This window comes from Anopheles moucheti, chromosome 2 (assembly GCF_943734755.1).
Source record: "Anopheles moucheti chromosome 2, idAnoMoucSN_F20_07, whole genome shotgun sequence".
Taxonomy (NCBI): Eukaryota; Metazoa; Arthropoda; class Insecta; order Diptera; family Culicidae; genus Anopheles; species Anopheles moucheti.
Genome location: NC_069140.1, coordinates 87,664,091 through 87,684,708, shown reverse-complemented (window position 1 = coordinate 87,684,708; position 20,618 = coordinate 87,664,091). Strand labels below are relative to the sequence as shown.

The 20,618-nt window shown below is 44.3% G+C and overlaps 2 protein-coding genes across 2 annotated transcripts; one reads left to right on the top strand and one right to left on the bottom strand.

Annotated features, from left to right (window-relative positions):
* Nucleotides 1-1,626: 1,626 nt before the first annotated feature.
* On the top strand, nucleotides 1,627-18,968 carry LOC128299862 (leucine-rich repeat neuronal protein 3-like). Its single transcript, XM_053035989.1, has 4 exons — nucleotides 1,627-2,424; nucleotides 5,898-6,058; nucleotides 9,302-10,356; nucleotides 17,271-18,968. The coding sequence occupies exons 1-3, from the start codon at nucleotides 1,627-1,629 to the stop codon at nucleotides 10,248-10,250; spliced, it is 1,908 nt and encodes a 635-aa protein (XP_052891949.1). The 3' UTR covers nucleotides 10,251-10,356; nucleotides 17,271-18,968.
* Nucleotides 2,591-3,664, bottom strand: LOC128299659 (fibrinogen C domain-containing protein 1-like). The gene has a single exon (XM_053035679.1). It carries the CDS (start codon nucleotides 3,659-3,661, stop codon nucleotides 2,591-2,593), a length of 1,071 nt encoding a protein of 356 aa, XP_052891639.1. The 5' UTR covers nucleotides 3,662-3,664.
* Nucleotides 18,969-20,618: the final 1,650 nt, after the last annotated feature.

The window sequence follows — 20,618 nt, the reverse complement described above, 5'->3', positions numbered from 1 at the left end:
TTAATAAATCTAATTGTTAATCCTATCAATACATCAATAATCATCAAACGTGTCATCGGCCTCGAATGATCATTAGATTTCACAACTCCTGTTTTATTCAACAAAAAAGGCCATGCCGTACTGCTTCCATCTATTAAAATCTTCATCTATAGTATAAATCACATAATTTTGGACACATTTTCAGCTCCAAACACTGAAAGGGCCAAACCTTTTATGTTAGTTAATTCTTTACTGTTTTGGTCAATCGCCAATTGTTACACTAGGTAGTATTGTTAACAGAAGAGATTTAATTTTAGGTTTTGGACGTGTAGAGCTCATAAAAAAATCGAATTTACAGTGCCACTAAATTTGGTTTTATTTTCGCCTTTGTCTTTTCAAGACACCGACACCATCCAGGGAAAATAGTAATAATTAACTATTTCGACTAAAGCATTAGCACTAAAAGCAATATGGTGTTTCATTCAACTGGAATTCAATCAAAAACCTTAAAACAAAGCTCGTCTGTAAAGTTAGCTCATTCTCGTCTGAACGATGCCCCAAGGCATTTGAGACATCAAGAAACTCAAAATTGTCAAAATATTGCTACATCCGACAGCAAGGGCAACTTCATCGTATAAACCCAAGAAAAGGGTCAACATTTAAAGGGTCTTAGAACAGCTGTTCTTACCAGAGTTAACAGATCGTTCCACCTAACCACTTTACTCATACCTCCAACCCGGTTGCTGGCTTTAATCGTCCAACGCTCCGGCTAAAATGGTTTAATCCGATTACGGGTCACACTCGAATGGTGACGTTGCCCATGACTCTTTAGCCGGGTGCAATGAGCGAGAAAAGCGAGCCAGAAATAAAAGAAGCAATCTCGGACGACATTCTTCCGCCTTTCCTGGACGTGACAGGCACCCCGGAACAGATGTCAAATCGTGCTGTCAGTCAAGCGGGATGGCGGCTGCTGCCTGCAACCCGAACCCCATGCCCATTCTCGTTTGGTTCGGGCACGAACAGCCTTGAGCAGAAGTGTCACCGTCGCCTTGAAATGCGTCAACCCACCCGTCCCCGCCCGAATGCGAACGGTTTCCATTCGGGTTTGAAGCTGATAAAATTAATTAGTTAAATTTAAATATCTAATCACCGGAATGGATAACACGCGCAAGCACAGCGAGCACAGCACTTCTGACAGCTGTGTAGGACACGCTGGGCGGAATAAGTTTTATTCGGATCTCTCTACTAATGGTTCATTACTAACGATCGTTATTCTTGGTCTCTTGTTTTTTTTCTCCTTCCATATAGAACTAATCTCGCCCAAGGGTAAAGATGCATTGGCTAGTGTTTTGATTCGGTCCATCATCATCATCATCAGCAGCAGCAGCATCGATACGGGAACCGACGATGACGTCCTGTGTCGCGGTCAAGTGGTCCGTCTTTAGCTACGAACCGGTCGATCCATCAACCCGTTCCAGCCAGACAAGGTTGTGCCCACGGTACGGTAGATTTAATTAGCGTTTTTGTACACGTTGCCTACCCGCTTCCGTTCTCTCCCGTGGAGAGTGTGTCAGTGCGAAAACCCCGTGCGTCTGACGCACAGAATCAGGTGTTGTGAAGTGAAGTCGTGTCGAACAGCGCCACACGATGGCTAAACTAAAGACAAGCTGTCGGATCATCATCTACTCGACCACGCTGGTGCTACTAGTGTTCCTGCAGCAGGTTTACACCTTCTGCCCATCGATATGTACGTGCGAGGGTGATCCGAACGTGCGCACCTGGTGCATCGGGGCCGGGCTGGATGTGGTACCGATCCAGCTCAATCCGGACGTGCGCTACATCAACCTCACCGCGAACCGGATCACCAACGTGCACTTCACGCTCACCTTCTACTACAAGCTGGAGGTGCTCGATCTCGCCGGCAACCGCATCGAGGCGCTCGGTTCGCGCAACTTCGACACACAGCAAGCCCTCCGGACGCTCAATCTCAGCGATAACGCAATCGCCACCATCCCGAAGGACGCCTTCCGTGGGCTGCAGCGGCTTCAAACGCTGAAGCTGTGCGGGAACCGTATCGAAACGATACACCCGGCTGCCTTCCACGATTTGCGCAATCTCATTGAGCTTGACCTTGCGGGCAACGCGATCACCAGCCTGGAGCCGGGCACGCTGCGACATCTCTACTCGCTCGAGGTACTCTCGTTCCAAAACAACCAGCTGCTGGAGATACCGTACGAGCGCAATCTCGAGCATCTCGGCCAACGGTTGCAGCTACTCGATTTGTCCGTCAATCTGCTGGAATACATCGCAAACGATAGCTTTGTAGCGTTGCGGGAGCTACGTACGCTCAAACTTGGCGGCAACATTCTGACCGAGCTGGATTACGGCGCCTTCCATGGGCTTAGCGGACTCAGGGCGCTCGACATCGTTGACAATAATCTTACAGTAAGTACGCTCTGAAGCAATAATATTGAAGAAGCAAGATCTCTCGTCTATACGACATACGAATGCAGCACTCCTTATTAAGGAGTTATTTTGTATTTATTTTATTACTGTCAAGATACCTCCATGATTCAAACGCAGTATTCGTTAAAGAACATAACTTCGAAATTTAGTTGGTTTCACGAATCATCATTCTCGAGTATGCCAAACCGAGATGAGCCTTCGTGTAATAATACCAATTTATATGATGTGGATGCTCGCCTTCCTTATAGAGGCCATTTAAATTGGAATAATGACAATTATTGTGCCACCAAGCTCCATCATACAATATGGCGCAGTTATTATCAGCATTTAGATCATTGTCTCGATCGACCGTGGTAAACTTCATACCCTTGTGGTACGCCAATGAGTCGCCGCCCGTCCCCGAGTAGCCGCCCACGTCCTGCAACGGATATTGATCCTCCTCACTGCCAACCTTAAACACTTTGTACCGGGCGTACACATAATTCCCGGCAAAATCTTCCACCTCCACCATCAGCTCGTGAGGTCGTTCCGACGTCAACCGATGCAGACGTTCCAAACCGATCCAGAACTCACGATCGATGCTTCCGAAGCCTTCCCGATATTCGGTCCAGTCGCGATGGAAGTCCAACAATCCATCGAAGCGCAATTGGACCACGAGCCACCCACCACCGAACCGAGTCTGCTCGCAGTAGGCCGCGAAAGGTTCGTCGTTCATGGTTGGTTGGATGAAGTATTTGCCCGTTCGCTTCGTTGGTTCTTCCTTACACGATCGAAATGCGTTGCCTAGCCGACCCAAACCTGCTCCACTGAACGAGGTCCGGATAAGTGGCGATTCCTTGGGTGCGATCGTTAGGATCTCCTTTCTCATCTGCTCGTGGCTGGCGCAAGCCACCTGCTGCGAGAGTATTTTATTCGACTGAGTCTGCAACGCTGTAAGGTTGTGGCCCAGCGTTTGACCAAGTTGGTTCAATGCAAACAGCATTCCATCGGAGAGGGTTGTCTGGTGTGCAATCTGCTGGCTGGTTGACTCTCGATCCTCCTTCAGCGTGAAATCCATCTCGATCAGCTTGTGCTGCAGATATTCCAACTTGGCCGATAACACTTCGTATCCATAGCCGGTGATTGACGAATTCTGGGCGATCACTTCATTACCACTGACTATCGTTGAGGAGCACAGCATCCAAACATTGAGCAAGACCACTCTCCAGACGCTCATTCTGAACTGACAAGTAGAACGAGACTTTGGTAACGCTCACCAAACAGTGTGACTTCGCTACGAGTTCATCCCTCTTTTATACGGTAACATCTGGCGACGATTCGACTTTCAACAGATTCTCATTATCAATTTCGCGCAAAAAAAAAAAAATGTCACGAGTCATAAATATAGCTTTCAAAGAACGCCTGTGAACACATCCGGCTGAGGTTTCTTGGGTCAATCTTGCAAGCCATGAATTGTATCATAAAAACGTAATACGATTCTACTTTTGATACTCTTTTGTACACAAAGCCAAAAATCTTTCTTTTGCTTTAATATTCTCTGACTAAGGGCGTGGTCTAGTACAGTTGCGAGCACAACAAAGCATCGCAACATACTTAATGTTGATGTTGTATATGAATGTTCATCGGTAACATTCAATATATTTGACGTCTTCAATTCATCAAACGTCAAACCCGGTTTTTTATTTGTCAAGCACGGCGAGGACCACAGTTATACTTGGACTGTAAATCATTAAAACCGTAATGGCAATAGTATAGGATACAAGTCAATGCATATTGAGTAAAATGACAAGAAGCCGTAAAAATTTTTTTGACAGTTGTTTGAAAAATTGTTTACATATAAATTGTAATTGTAATAACGTTTATCGTCCATACAAAGAAGTTGATAGGCAGAGATCTTCTGAAGAGCGGAATAAACGGTCATTTAGGGATTCAAACGTAACTGCTAAGAACGTTATAGTATAAAGTGTTTGCATTTACCTCTGCTTGTGTGAGATAAGAGAGAAAAGGAAGCGCTGAGGGTCGGTAAGCCTCCCTCTACTGGTGCCTCCCCAACTACCATTATTCTCAGGACTTTTAAGTAGTTCAATCTGCCACAGTTGCTACGTATTGTGGTAATTTCGTTGCTTAGTTTTTGTAACACTTTTCCGTCCAAATGTCAAAATCAAGCTCAAAATGGTGAACTAGATCTGGGCTATGCATCGCCCAGTATCCTACACGGACTTTGCTATTGGCATTAAGAAGAGAAACTTCAAACCTTTTGCCAAGGTGAATATTGATAGCGGTGTTACCAGAAAAAAATGGTACGAATTGAATTTGGTCAACAACGAATGTTGTTGAAGCTGTCCAATGCATACATTGTTGCCAGCAACATGTTTCTCCGCAACTATATTAGACCACTGCCTAAGAAACAAAAATCACCCATAGACACGAAATCTTGACTTGCCTTTTAAGGCACACGTTTGCGACGATTAATATTTCATTCCGATACTACATTGTCCACTCCGTATCCCGCTCCGTATCAGTTTCGGCCATGCCAATCCCTCCTTCCCCGGCCGGTACATCGAACATTGCATTGTCCGTGCACGCGGTCTGACACCACATTCTGGTCATTCTATTGAATGCCGTTGCCTGGTGGGACAACCAAATCACCATAAACTCTCCTTCTCATCCGACCAAATCCATCCGTTGATCCACCGCCGGAAACCGCCGTTAGTTTGGCCCCTCCCGCACCTCCACCCCACCCCTCCCCCCACCCCTTTCCCGGTGCCCTTCAAAGGTTCGCGCGGAACATACCGCAACAAAGCGAATCCGGTCCGGATTCGCTCTATCGTTCGCACTCGCACATAAAATATGCAAACTCATACAATTTACATAAATCATTCTCGAATAATTACTCCGCACCGTGCGCGGTCAATGGCCGGAAGGCTAGAATGCTGCCGCTGAATGGTGATGGCGATGATGATGATGTTGTTGTTTTGGCATGGGACAAAAACCCGGGGCCCGGTTTCGAGATCGCGAAAAGCTCCCCCCCCCCCCCCCCCCCCCCCCCCGGTGTGACCCCGGGTACGGTTTCCCGCAAAACCCCGGTAATGTTTCGCTGTGCCGCAACAGCAACAATACATTTGCTGGCCAAAGTCATTGCGTCGCATCGGCTGTGGTTAGGGTTATGTGTATCGGGTGTGCGTCCGTTCCTCCGGACGAACGTTGGCGGGTTTTGCGGGGCCTAGAGGGCCTAGTCGACCTTGTCAACCATTACCGGCGAGACCAAAAGCACACAACACTGCATATCGTGCGCGAAACGCCAGCTTCCAGCTGAATGTTTAATTAATTAATAATTTATAGAATGAGTGATTTCACTCCCGGGCAAACCCACCATCGTCGTGCATGTGCATTCGTATGCCGCATCCTTTGCAGTGAGTTGCTGTATCTGACCTCCGGTTTTCCGTTCACAGGTTGTGCCAACACTGCAATTATCAAAATTGTGTAATTTAACATATTTATCGCTGAGCGGCAACTACTTCGAAAGTCTACCGGCGGTGGCGTTTCTGAACCTGTTCCAGCTGCAGCAGCTTCACCTCAACCGGCTGGATCGGCTGCAGCGCATCGATGCGAGGTAAGTAGTGTGGCCGAAGCAAACCGCCACCGGTCACTGTCCGGAATCTGTATGCGATTCGAGCAAATGAAGATGTAACGTTTCGTTCGGGGGTTGAATTTTAATTACATTCTCATACACACAGAGCCGAACGGGCCCCAGCACCCGTTACGCACTCCCGAAACATTCCCTGGAGGCTTTTGTGGGTCGCATTATCATGCCCACAACAGACACTTTTTCCACAGCCAACCGTCACCAAACGGGACCGAAAGGGAAACGCAATCACCCTAGGCGAACCGTCGGCGGATGGGACACACAAAAGTCACTTTCATTAAATTACAACACCCACCCGGGGAACCGAGTTCCTCCTCACGCACTCCCGAAGAACAAAGCCGACCAAGACGATGGTGGGCGCAACGATGACGTACGCATACGGTTTACGAAGGAAGAAGATTTTAATCTCCACTGTCACACGCTGACGTTGATGAGTGGATGTCCCCGGTTGTAACTACCCAAAAGCACCACCCCACCCCACCACCCACCCACACCCCCGGGCGTGACATGGTACATCCGCATCGTACAGGAAAAAGAAAGCACACAACACACGGTTGCATCCACTTTTGGGAAGATCCACTCAATGGAAGCCTGTAACGAGCGGTACGAGATCCTGCCCGTTACATTGTCATGGGAACGAACGGGCAGACGATAAGCAACAGTGCCCTGGTAACGGTAGCGACACAGATTGAGGTGTTTTGTCCGGAAGCATAGCCTCGAAATGTGCGTTCCTGTGTCATCGTGCGTGTTTTGCTTTATCTGCACCGAACAGATACCGCACCGTGCCTTCGTTTTTTTTTTCTTCTGCTACCGTATCGATCCACAGCCATGGTCACAAATGGAGCGAATGTTTACGGTTTATTCATTTTGTTTGCTCGGTTAGGTTGGTGTGTAACTTTTGTTTACCACAAATCAACAGCCCAAAAAATGGCGTTGACACGGATGATTAATTAAACTTTATTTAATTAATTAACTCACTAAGGAAGGGAAGATATGCGCACACTTGCAATTTGATTTTATGTAAAACATATTGTTTTACTATTATATTAATATTGTTTTAATTTATTTCTTATTTCACTAACAACAGAAGACTTCGAATTAATACAATTGTATTCCATAGAGTAGATTATTTCATTATTTCAATGCATTACAGTGGTGGTCAGTAGAATAACGCAGGCACAAATTTCGGTTACAATTTTTATCGAATATTTACGAACTAGTTGCTCTTCTAGATTGAAGTAGTCGAATCAGTTTATTTTTTATTAAAACTGTGCAAACTTAAATCGTGTCTTTGTTTTATTCCCACTGCCAGTTTGACGCAAAATATGATCGAATTTACGTCTTACTTGCTGTTAAACTTGATTACTATTTTTTTTTTAAATTTTTATAGTTTAAATAAATTATCAAATTTTGAGTAAAGAACGATGTAATGGAAACCCTCCAATGAGAATACAGGCAGTCCCCGAGATACGCGGCACCTCTTATACGCGGATTCGGAGGTACGCGGTTTTTGGAAATTTGACAGATGAGCTAGTTTATAGCACAAAATCTAAGCAAAAAGATGAAAATTGGTCGAAAATTCCTTTTTTGTCACAAAAAAAAATATTAGTAACTTATTTTAAAGCATTCTTTCTCAAAATCGCCTGATTCGGTGAATAAATTAAGTCCAGAGTAGGAAGTCGACTCTGTGACTTCAAAGTATAAATGAAATTTCACCGGAATTCGATTTACGCGGATTTTCCCGGTTTATAGCGGTCCACTATAATTGCGCATCTTGGGGACTGCCTGTATGTCGAAACTCTGACAAATTATTCAAAAGTGGTGATGCATACAGCAATGCAAAAATCATTTGTCCAAAATAGCTTATTTTAGTCATATTTTATGCGTTTAATTCTTAAATAAAAGCAATTCTTAAAAAAAACATTTTTATTATTGCATAAAACAATTCATTCCACTTCGTCAATCTAAATATAACCACACAATGCATGATTATTCTACGTGCAATTGGAAATTTCTCAACAAATATCAAAATACGCAGTGGTTTTATGTTACTGACCGCCACTGTACAGCAATTACTAACGAGAGCAGCACACGGTTCCACACTGCTCTAATCTTTCGCCAGTTTTGTCCCTCGATGGTCGTCGAAAGCACACTTGACATGCACGCCTCCATCTCAAACCAGTGTTTGCGAGGCTGCACAAAAAAAAAACAGAGAATGAACAGAAAACTACATTGTCTAAAATCCTCGATGCAGCAGCGATGCTACTATTTACACCCGGGTCATCCTTTTGCACGCGGTAGCCATCGTCAGCACGGACCCGGTCGGACTGTCAGGACTGTTCGCCAAAAGCCCGTATTAATACCCGTCCGGGCTTAACGGTGACACGTTCGGTGCTGTAATGGAACAGATTGGCCCCGACGAAAAGCGTACCGCATTGCCCATTGCAGCTGTGTCCCCGCAGGCCTTAGCCAGACACTGCTGAAACCGAATGCCACCGTCGTACGATGGAACTGTTTCTGGCCCTGCCATATGCAGGCGTGTCCTATGCATCATACGTTGGAAATAAGAACGGGAACAGAAAGGGCATTTCAGAGGCTTTTAGGTTTTGTTTGGCAGTTTGTCAATTAAAGTCTTTAGGACGCAAATATATATGTTGTACCCTCTATACATACATTCATAAAAAATGTATTTTTACTTCAATCGATCAATATTGTTTGATGCTCTTACTATAACACTGTCTGCCTTCATTAAAAAATATAACGATGGATCGATCGATGATACTACACCCATATGTCTAACATTTATTGCACGCACCGTACGTAAATAAATCTTCCTTAGGGATAACGTACCTCGAACATGGAAACACAATTTCATCTGCCTTGCTTAATCTCGAGAAAACTTTTGCCACGCAGCCGATTCGTACTCAGCCCGGCCATTCTCGGTTTGCAAAAGGCACTTGCTAAAACCACAGTCCATCAAGTGTGGCACGTTTCTGAAAGTGATTAGATCGCAAAACGCTCAACCCCGACAGCCGAACAATCGTACATCTTCATTTGTGTCAGGGCCGGGACGTACCGGCCGGATTGACCCAAATATTCCACCCAGCCTCCGGACTGGGAGGCGACAATAAATCACCTACCAGCACCTACCGGATGCAAACCCCGGGCACCTAACTTAACCGGTTTCGGTCCCCTTCTCTCCCCCTACAGGACGTTCGTGGACAATGCGAACCTGCGGATTCTCACCCTGGACGATAATCCATCATTTGCGAGCTTACCGCTGCGACTGTTTCACAGCAATCCGAATCTGGTTGAGGTTTCGATGCGGCGCAACGCGCTAATCCGTCTCGATGCCGTACACTTTCCGCTCGACCGGTTGCATCGGCTCGAGCTGGGCGGCAATCCGCTCGTGTGCAATTGCTCGCTCCTGTGGCTGTGGCGGCTCACGACCGGATACGGACTGCACGAGGCCGACTTTCGGTTGATTGTGCCGGCAGCGGCGGCCGCTGCTGCCCTCATTACTGCCGCACAGCCGACCGCCGTACAGCAGGAGGAGGAGACGCTACTGGCCCGTACGCATCATGACGGTCCGCTGTACGTCGATCGAGACGAGATCGGGTGCGATCGGTATGAGGACGGTCGCAGAACGCGACACCTGCTGCGCGCCATGACGGAGAGTGACATCGACTGTCCGACGCATCTTGTGACCGTCATCAGTGCGGTGCTCAGCATACTGCTAGTGCTCGCGACCGGTGCGAGTGTGCTGTACGTGCTGCGGTTATCTAGACGACGCAAGCAGCTGCTTGCCGATGACGATGATCCACGGCGCCGGTCCGGTGTTACGGAGCTGATCGTGCCCCATCCGCAGAAGGTGGACAAGCTCGAGCTGGAGCGTTACCTAGCGCAGCAGCAATCGCTGGTACATGAGTATCGGACGTTACGGGCACCCTGGGAGTTACCACTGCCGGTCAAGGAGGACCTCAAGTATGGTAGCGTCGCGGCAACTGGCCGAGATCTGAGCACTGGCAATGGGCAAGCACCTACCGATCATTACGAATCGCTCGACTACTACCAGCATCAACATCAACACCAGCAGCAGCAGCAGCAACACCAACAACAAAAGCGAACTCTCTCCCGTCCACACATCGTTTTCGTATGACTCTAGACCGGCCGACGTCACCGGGGCTACTGCACTGGACGACGAAGTACCAGCAGCGTAACGCCCCTGCTGGAGTTCGAAAGTGCCGTCTGAAGTTCCCCAGCCGGTAAGTTATGGACATTACATTACAACAGATATGTGATTGCTTTCAAAATACTTAGTAAATAGAAGCGTAAAACCTTAACTACCATTAAACCTAACCATTCAGGCCCTTCAGTACCTCCTATCAGGTAAATGACCTCAATACTTTCCATGACGTTCCATTAGACTTAGGATAAAATAAAACTTTCAAATATTTTCTGCCCGGTAGTGTTTTATCTTGTCGTTTGGGGATTTGAAGCTCAATCTGCCGGGGTTCCTATCTTTACTGTTCATCTACATATAGACAACACTACAGGGTGCCCCCGAAAGTATAAGCACGATTTAAAAGTTAGACAAAAAAAAAACAACCGGTTCCAGAAACTTTATGTTTATTGGATAAATAGACTTTGTGGAGTGTTCTGTATCATTTCCAAAAAAGAAAATAAATGGTATGCCAAAGACTGGAACTTTTGATCGGACGCCTCCCATGAGGTTCAGCACAGACTTGTCCCAAAGGATTTTCGACACTTTCTTCCAGTCTTTTTGGAATCTGTTGATGTCCTCCGCAGCATTTAAAATGCTGTTCAATTGTGCCATGGTTAGCGTCCAAAATAACTCAATCGGTCTGGCTTCAGGGCAGTTCGGGGGATTCATTTCCTTCGGCACGTACCTTACCTCATGTTCTTCATACTATGCGATCGTGTCTTTGGCACAGTGGACAGGGGCCAAACCTGACCAAAACAACACTGGACCAGCATGTTTTCGAATCATTGGCTGCAAATGTCGATTCAAACACTCCCGGATGTCGGGATCGGTCCTCATCGTCTCCGTTGTCACTAAACGGTTCGGACATCATACCGCATTCGCAAATGGCTTGTCACAGCATCGCCTATTTTTCCGAATTTTTCGAGAAATTTAGATTTGTCGGCTTCTTCGACGTCCTAGCTTTCAGGCACGGTGTAATATTGACTCGCCGGAAGAGTTTTGTAGTCAAAATTTACGTACGACTCATCGTCCATCACGATGCATGAGGATTGGCGACGCAGCAGCTTGTCGTACAGCTTCCGAGCCCGATATTTAACGCAAGCGGCCTGTTTTGTACTCCATTTCTGTTTTTTTTTGTTTTTTATACGTTTTTAAACTCAATCTTGCCTTGGCACGTTGGATGTTACTGTTTGATATGCCCAGTTATTGAGCCTCATCGCGAAAAGAACTTTCCTTTCTTTGATGAACGCTTTTGCTATGTCCCGGTCCAACCGCTGATCGACAGGACCAGGAATTTGGCCACTTTTCGGCGCATCCTCGAAGCTGAACTCCTCCTGGATGTCAACAGACGCTATTGAAAAAAAATGTTTAAATGCACTAGCTAGTAGCTCTGAATGTAAACAATCAAGCATATCAGCTGTTTTACGTCATCCGTTTACTAGATACGTCATTTAGAAATCGTGCTTATACTTTCGGAGACACCCTGTATTAGCAAAGCCTTTAAATTATTCAGTTTCTGGCATCTCGTTAGGATCCTTATACGTTCAGAACAATTCTTACTTGTCATGTACTTTATGTTGAGACAATTATCTGTAAATTTCCTCAAGTTAAATCACCTTATATGGCAGATATTTAACAATATACCAAAGTTCCAGCTATCTAACAACTAAGGAGGGACGTATTCCTCACGTGCTAATTGTACAACTACTAGGGTTAAATGAATGAAGAATTAAACCCAAACAAGATAATAATATTACATTAATTGCATTGCTAATAGAATGTATTGTCCACTTGGTCATGGTCGATAATCTTCGGCACCATGGGGCGAACAGGCATGAATCGCATCTTTCAAACAAGTGCTTTATGACATGATGGAAATACGTCCGCCATTGTCACATACTTAACCATACGGCCGTATGCGAGATGAATAGCATATTTGTGCTGAAAGGAAACATCCTGTCCTGTAAGCGAACCGTCCCAGAACCGGCTGCTCGACAGGCGAAACGCAAACATATTGTACGCTCGTTTTGAGTTATTGGGTCGCAGCAGCAGCAGCAGCAACAAAAAAATAAAGGGAGACGTGAGTCCCGGGCAGGCACAAAAGCTTACTAGCGGTCGCCAACAGTTCTCGGAACTCATCTGGAACATTGTGACTTTCGCTGAACCGCACCCGACAGCCGACCTAATAAGTAGGCGACGGTGCGCTACCCACCCGTATGACGATAAATCTTCCGGCAAATGGACCCAGCCGAGGATGACTGTGTGTCCTGTTCGGGTTGCTGTGTTAATGCGCTGGCCACATCTTCGCCCACCTCACCTACCGTGCCCTTACATCTTAATAAATATGTAACGACTTAGATGTATCTTTTATTTACTCGCTTTTTCGCATTTCACTGTCACGTCTTGTGGCACCACCCCATCAACTACCATCCCGCCGAAGTCGCCCGGGCACGGCACGCACTGTCGCACCTGGGAAGAAGCGAGGGAGACAAAAAAAAACGGACCACAAGCAAAAGATTACTATGCGGCAATGGTGTGCGCTTCGCTTCTTATTATGAACTACTAACGGTGTGCAGGAAATGAAAGCGAACGGAAATTTGTTTCATCGCCACCTGGCGGCTTTCCACCCAATGGTGCCCAACCATATCCCCATCCTGCTCGGGTCGATTGAATTTTGCGTGGTTTTTTTTTGTTCGTTTGCACCATGAAAAACAGGGTGAAAAAAATGGAAATCTAACTTTACAACAAAAAAAGGAAAAGATTTGGGTTTATTCCACTGAACTGAAAAGCATTTCTTTTCTTTTCACACCGGTGCAAAAAATGTTCGGCTTCCGCCAAAGCCTAAGAACAGGCTGAACACACACACAGTCCAAACGCACAAAGCAGTAAGGAAAGGGGAAGCAAACGGTAGTGGAAGAATGGTAAAATCTGAGCCTTATTTGAATGGAAAGTAATTTATACAGATGTTCAACGGGCAGGCAAAACTTCATTTCCAGCAAACCGCTTTGTTAGTTGTCCGGTAGTTGGGTAGGATAATCTTTTGATTTGTGGTTGTTAAGCCCCTGTGCGGAAGTTAGTTGGCTGCTGCCACTTTTTTTCGCTTACTTTCTTGTGTGATGTTTTTGATGAATTTTTCGTGGTGCAGTTTTGAGGGTTTCCGTTTTTGGAAATCTACGGGAAATGTTTTTTTTTTTGTTAAAAATAGAAAGAATGCTCCACAAAAAGGCAATAACATGTTTGCGCCTTTACGTATGCAATGCACGATACATAAGAGCTTTTTTTATTAGAATGCGAAGCATAATTGGCGCTAGACAACAAATCTTTACCAAAGATTTCGGTAAATTTACGTTGAGCAACTAAAGTGTGGAGCTATTCGAAAAAAAAATGTTGAACTCACTAATCACCAATAATAAAATCGTAATCTCTTTGTTAATGAGCACCCGGGAATGGGTAATGGGATAGCAATATGAAGAGGAAATAATTACTTCCTAGTGCGATGTTTATTTCGTGATAACCCTCAAAGAATCATAATCACTAGATAAGCAACCCTCTAACACTTCCAACACTTGGCCTACCCATTGGGTAATTGTCTTCCCATTAGTTCCGTTTCCTGCCTTATGCTCTGCTCGAACAACACGAACGCAATCATTTCGAAGATCATTTCGAATTTCTGGAACACCGGAGTTGCCCGGTACGGAAACGGTTCGCCGAACGCTCGGGCACGCAACTATCAGCAGCCTATTGCGCAAATTAGTATCGCTCTAATTCAATAACACATCATCGGCACACATCGACCGAATCGATCGCTAACCTTAACCCGAATAAGTACGTACAAGGCACACGTTTTTGGTAGGAAGTTGGTGCTGCTAGCCACCAATCGCACCTTGGTATTCACCCCCGAAAACTTCCGTTTCGGGATCAATTTTCCGCCGCTTGCCGAAACGACAATCGAAACGATGGCTTGACCTGTAACGTGGCACACGTGCGAACTGATCTGGCTGCTGCTGCTCATTAGAGATGGAACAAATGGCGGGCAATAGGAAACACCAAAAAGCCCACCACCAGGCAACCCAAGTGGCCGGTGTGTTACCATCGTTACCAGGGGTAGCATTTTTGTTTGTTTCTTTTTTATTTTGCTCCCGTTGCCACACATCCGGTCGCCATTTGCCACGTGGTATCATCACCGTGGTAACGTGCCAGTAAACCAATCGATATCCCCGGGGGTAGCCGTAACCGTTGGGGCAGCATCCACCATCCCACAGGGGGCAGAACATGGGAGAATCGATTTGACGTATCTAAATCCCACTGTCCGTCTTTGTTTCAGCGGCACTTGTTTGTCCTCTTTTTTTTTTGGTTGTGCTTTTACGTTGCCCCACTCTTTCCCTTTCGACCTGGGCACCATTTTTATACATCGTTTGTCTTCGTTTTGAGCGCGCGAACGTTCGGTACCGGGCCATCCAGTCCGGGGAAGTCCATTTTCGCCGAAAACGGCTCATTCGGTTGGAAAAGACATCGTTTGAATTATTTATATCATTTTGCCGTTCGATTTCTGGCATCGGTCTCGTTTGCTTCTGATGAGCCTACCGGAGTTGAGAATTTTCTCGCTACATTTTTTTTTTTCGTTCGTTTCTTATTTCGGTATCCATTTCCCTTTTTTTGTGCGTGTCGCTCATCGCAAAATGGTCTTCTTCACGGCCGGAAATGAGCGGACAAGCTGCTTTCAGTGAACGAGATAAGCAACAAAAAAAAACCGACCCCATCCCCAACGGTTCCGGATCCATCCCTGGCCGCTGCTATCGGATGGATAATAAGACGCAACGGACGCACTTCGATGAGTCCGATGCCCATTTCCTGTCAATCGGCTACGCGCAAAGCAACCGGAACCGGAACGCATAGTATTGCGCCATCTTGCCGATTTTCATATGGATCGGTTTCGGCCGAGGTTTTCACTGTGGGAAACAAAAAAAAACAAGCATGCCTCTCGCCGGAACCAGGATAAGAATTAGCTCAGCACTTCCCGGAAGGCTTCCGTTTAGCGTAAAGAAAATGCTTTATGATATAAATCTTTACTCTCTGATGGGTAATAAATTATGGGCTGCCCATTTTGCTGCCTGTAAATAATGGAAGCCAAAAAGGATGTCTCTAGTTTTGCATTTGATGATGATGGTAAACAGTGCGCAATGGACAATTTTCGACTTCGACGAACAATGTATCGAAAAAGTGAAATTAAAACCAGATAGATATATTTAATCTTAAATTGCTTTCAATGAAAGGTAGCGATCGGTATAAGACGATGAGCTCACTGTCATGCAATGAATTAAACTCGACAGACTCTAATGGATTGATCAATGTCATTAAAGCGGCACCGGACGATTCAGTCCATAATATCTGCTTTAGCTGTCTACATAGAAATTATACAGCGAAGATAACGAAAAGATATATCTCTACTTCAAGGCAAATATCTCAGGCGAAACATTCAAACATTTATAAACAAACAATCTCATAAATAAATGAGCAAACTTTGTGATTTAACTCACCTTTTTCTAATAACAATTCCTCAATAATGAACAAATCGAACCACAAATATTGTTTCTCCATATGGAACAAACGCACGAATCGGAAAAAAAAGAAACAGGACAAAGTTTTCATAATGAAAATTTAATGCCATCCAAGAGGACCCTTTCAAAAACTACCATCCCGTGCCGTGGCGGTTGCCGTGCCAAGATGGAAGTTAATGAAATGGCGATTTGCCCATCCCGTTTTGGGTCGCTGTCGCAGAACTCGAACAGTTCGATTGGGTCTGTGGGTGAACAAACAACCGTTCAAAGGTTGGTAGCCAACAAGAAGCAGGGAACAGAACAAAAAAACACACACAATCTCCCTCTTCCCACAAATGGTCCAATATTGACTTAAGGCCACAACCGCATCGATCGATCGATTTTCGAAAACGCTTTGATTCCACGTGTTCGATCTTTGCTCCAGCCGTGCCCGAATCCGATGACGTTGCTGCGGTACAGAAATTCATTGCCACTGTTGAATATGCTGATGATGGCAAATGGCGATAGTATCGGCAGAGCCAAAAAAAAACGATACCTCCCTTGGTGCGCACTCACACAAGACAAGACAAGACTGTGAAAAGTGAAAAAGAACGAGGAAAAAAACACTTCCCATTTAAAGCCAACACAGGGAGGCAAGAAAAAAAACCCGACAGCACCTGCCGGATGCCAGCATTAAAAAAAAAGACACACCGAAGGCGATGGAAAACGCCACGCCGAACGGAGAGAATGATAATTTAATTTCGATTTAGCATTCTCCCACCCGTGGTGCGGATGACGGGCGAGAGAAGAAAAAAAAGAAGTGGTGCCAATCCCAACACGAACTCCCGAACGAACGGAAGAACAAAAGTACAAGGGCATCGAGAAAAACGAAAGAAAGAAAACCCATGTTCCGAACGAAGGGACGAACGGAAGGATTCGAAATACCCTTTTTTGTACGTCGTGCACCAGCTGTTACTGCAGTGGTACCGTGTTCTTCCGGGTTGTGTTGTTTTCGACTTCCATTTCTTGGCATACAATCCTGCCACCGGACGACGAATAACGTCCCCGCACATTTGACTTTAATTTTGAACAATTTAGTACAAGCAGAAGGTTGTTTTGTCGGAGTCTAAGTGAACTTTATGAGCTACTTTGTTTATGAAAAATTATTTGTTAACCAGAAATAAAAAAAAGACAGATTTTAATGACATTAATGTTCTTGAGGTCCCTTGTTGGAAAGAATCATTACGCTTCTGTTTATCGTAGATCATACTGCTCACAGCAAAGCCGTCCCATATCGGAAATGCTGCTCATAATACGCATGAGCCTACATGTACATCACTAATCCCTGTTTAATGAAAAAAAAAATCCCCTTTCTTTTTCTTCCACTTTTTTCCTAATGCCAATCATTGCCAACCAGATCGAAAATCCGGAAATACATGGTAAGTCTAATCGCGACGTGAAGCAACCCTCAAACCGAGCATTGGTACGCCGATCTTCACACGAGATATACATCATCATTATCAGCATCATCATCAGCAAAACAAAAAGCGTAACAGGGCGGAACAGAATCGAACATTCAGCTAGCGCGGAACTCACCTTTTAGCGGACGCAACCAAAGATATACGTACAAGTGGATTATGCTTTTTGGCAGACAAGATAGCAACAAAAAAAGAATTGAAATAAAATAACGCTTAAGGAAGCTGCTGTTCAGGGTTCATGAGCCCGAGAAACGATGGATTGCATTCTGATGCAAGAAGAAGACAAAGAAGCGTTAGAGAGAGAAAAAAAATAGGAAACCAAAAAAAGGATAATCTTCCACGGCGAGACACAACCGAAATTGCACATAGACGTACAGGTTTAGATGAAAATAAAAATATGAATGAACGCCTTCTCCTTCCGGGGGTGGATCGGAACGGAACGGTCGGACAGAAATGAACAAATGAAGATTGAAGTGCGGTGACAGGTGACGTCAGAAAACGATGATGGCCGGTGATGAGAACAGTAATGGTAATGGTGTGGCAGTATGCAAGCAACAACCCGCCATCCAAAAAAAAACAAACCAGGCGTTAGCGCTTAACGCAGCGTAGGCTATGCAGCAGAAGGAAAACAAAACAAAAAATGTATAAATTTAATGTAGCGATGATACAATGGCGGCAAGCTGCACAGCAGAAGTGTTTGCAAGCGAAGCAAAAACAGAAACATTATATTAATGATTACAGCTAAAATGGAAGAGGAACAACAGGAAGACGGGCAATGGAACTTTTTTGATGAAAATATGATCATTTTTCGTACCCGTAAGGAAGACGATTTTGATAAGAAAAAAGTATTCCTCCGCAAAACAACCTCTTTAGGAATGAAAAAAAGCGGTTTATATGTAGTAGTGGATTATGTTTTCGGGTTCAAAAGAAACACATTTATTGTTTTGTTTCTCTTTTCCTTTCCTAAAACCATTACACTTTGTGAATAGCGTGATAAGCGATGAGACGAAAATTTAAATATCAACGCTTCGATGTAAACATACACACACTTGCTGGTACGTGATACGCTGGGTGAAACGTGAATAAGATAAAAATAGTATAAGAATGTAAAATATATCTACTTAGAAATGGAGGAACAGAAAACAATTTATTTTACTACCTAATTGCAATCCTGCAATCACCCATTAACACGATGTTTTGTGCAAACGCAATTGTTTTACACGGAGTGATACATACAACCACACCACATGTAAGAAAAATGTATGAAGGGATAGAAAGCGGAAAAACACACAAGCAAGCACCCACAAACCACACAAAAACACACAAATGAAGTGTAGAATAGTATGGAAAAGACGCGCTAACGAGTATCGTGAGAATTGACAAAAAGCAATAAACGTTTTACAAACCAAAAAATAAAACGCTAGTACGGTGAAGAAAGTTTAACAGAACAAAACAAAAAAGGGAGGCAAATAAGAGAAAAAAAACCTAACAAAACATGTGAATCTAAAAAATAGAGCTATAGAATGACAGATGTGTTACGTAGCATAGAAAGAAAAACAAAAAACAAACGAAGTGAACAGAAAAACAAGAGAAAAAAAACAAAACAACAACACAACCTATATAAAAAGCTGAAACTATTTATAAACAAAACCACTTAAATAATCAAACACGTAATACACACACACACACACACACAAACGATGTGAAAAACACTGAAAAAATCACTGAGCATAAACCATTCGCATGGGTGCACTTAGGAACATTCTTCGTGCCAAACGGGAAAACACACACACACACACACAAACACAAAGCGAATTGATGGCACTTTGCCCGGTTAACTGATGGGAAATTGTATTTTTCTTTCCGCTCTTTTCGGTACAGTGTCAAGGGGCATACCATATTAATAATGATACAACATATTATAAAGCAGATACAGCTCCATACACGTACGTGCGAGAAATGGTTATTTAGCTAATTTTATATTTTTCATAATATAAGTAAGCGAAACGTGGTGTGGCGAGGAGGAACCTTCGTGTATCGTAAAAAAAATGTACGAACGAATTAAACGCCAGGGGGCAAACAAAAAACCTCCCACACACGGTAACAACACACAGACACAACACCATTGAGCTCTCTTTGTAAAGACGGAAGTTAAGTTGCAAATAAACAAGAAATGTATCGAACAATATGAATCGAGTCCTCTTTTTCCTGCGGTAGCGTTATTGAAATGTCCGAACGGGGTAAATATTTCGCGTTGAAATAAAAAAACCCGCGAGCTTCAGGTTTTAAGTCGTCCCGTTTCGAGCTTATAGCTTGCAGTACGAGCATGGTAACGTTCTGTTTTAACGTTTGTTTGATTCGCACTGTTTCGCACACAGCTTCGAAAATCATCATCACTCCCGTCAGCTATTATGCCGGGAATGGAATTTATTAGCTCATAAAATCGAAGGTGCTTAATCGTATTATGGTTGTTCACTCAATGCATCACCAGTCGGATGCAATTTGCGTTGGTGAATAAAGGTGGGGGAGGGGGTGTTGAAATGTTGATTTTATATACTTTTCTGCATATTTTATTATACTCTTTTTTTGTTCCGAACCACTTTCACGATCTGCGACCCAAATGAATGCGCTCCGGTTGGGAAATTGATTACAATTTATATTTACTGTTCAGTAGCTTGTGCAAATATGTTTGCATTTTTTTGCCTCCTAAAGAAAGGTATGCAAATAGTATCGAGTAACGAAAGGCACAACCATAAACCATGCGTACAATTGAAAGAAAATAAACGAGGTAACATTTTCATGGATGAGGTTATCCTTAAGCATGGTTCCATCGATCATTATTACTCCAGCCGTGGGATAAATTTCATTACACACTGGAAGCCCGGGAGGACAGCACAGAAACTCGATTTACTCATTTTTATTGTGTCCGGTGGAATATCAATTTTGAGCCTTTTTCTTTGTTTTATCGATTGACTCTCCGATCGCCTCACATTCACTTGCTGCGTCCATTGCTCGGCCGTAATCACGTAATGTTTGATGTGCACGATGAATTTGATTAATATCCGTGATTATATATGGAATCAAAATATTTCACAGAAAAAAAACACTCGTTCGTTCGCGGTACTGAAATTGCTGGGCCGAACTCCTCATGCCTGGGAACGGGTTTCGGTATAATTAAATTATGGTGCAAATATTGGCCCGGAGGAAAAGTTAAATTTGCATTGCTATGTTTTTTTGTTTCGTTTTCTCTTCCCATTTCATGGTACCGAAAATAAAAACTAGGTTAC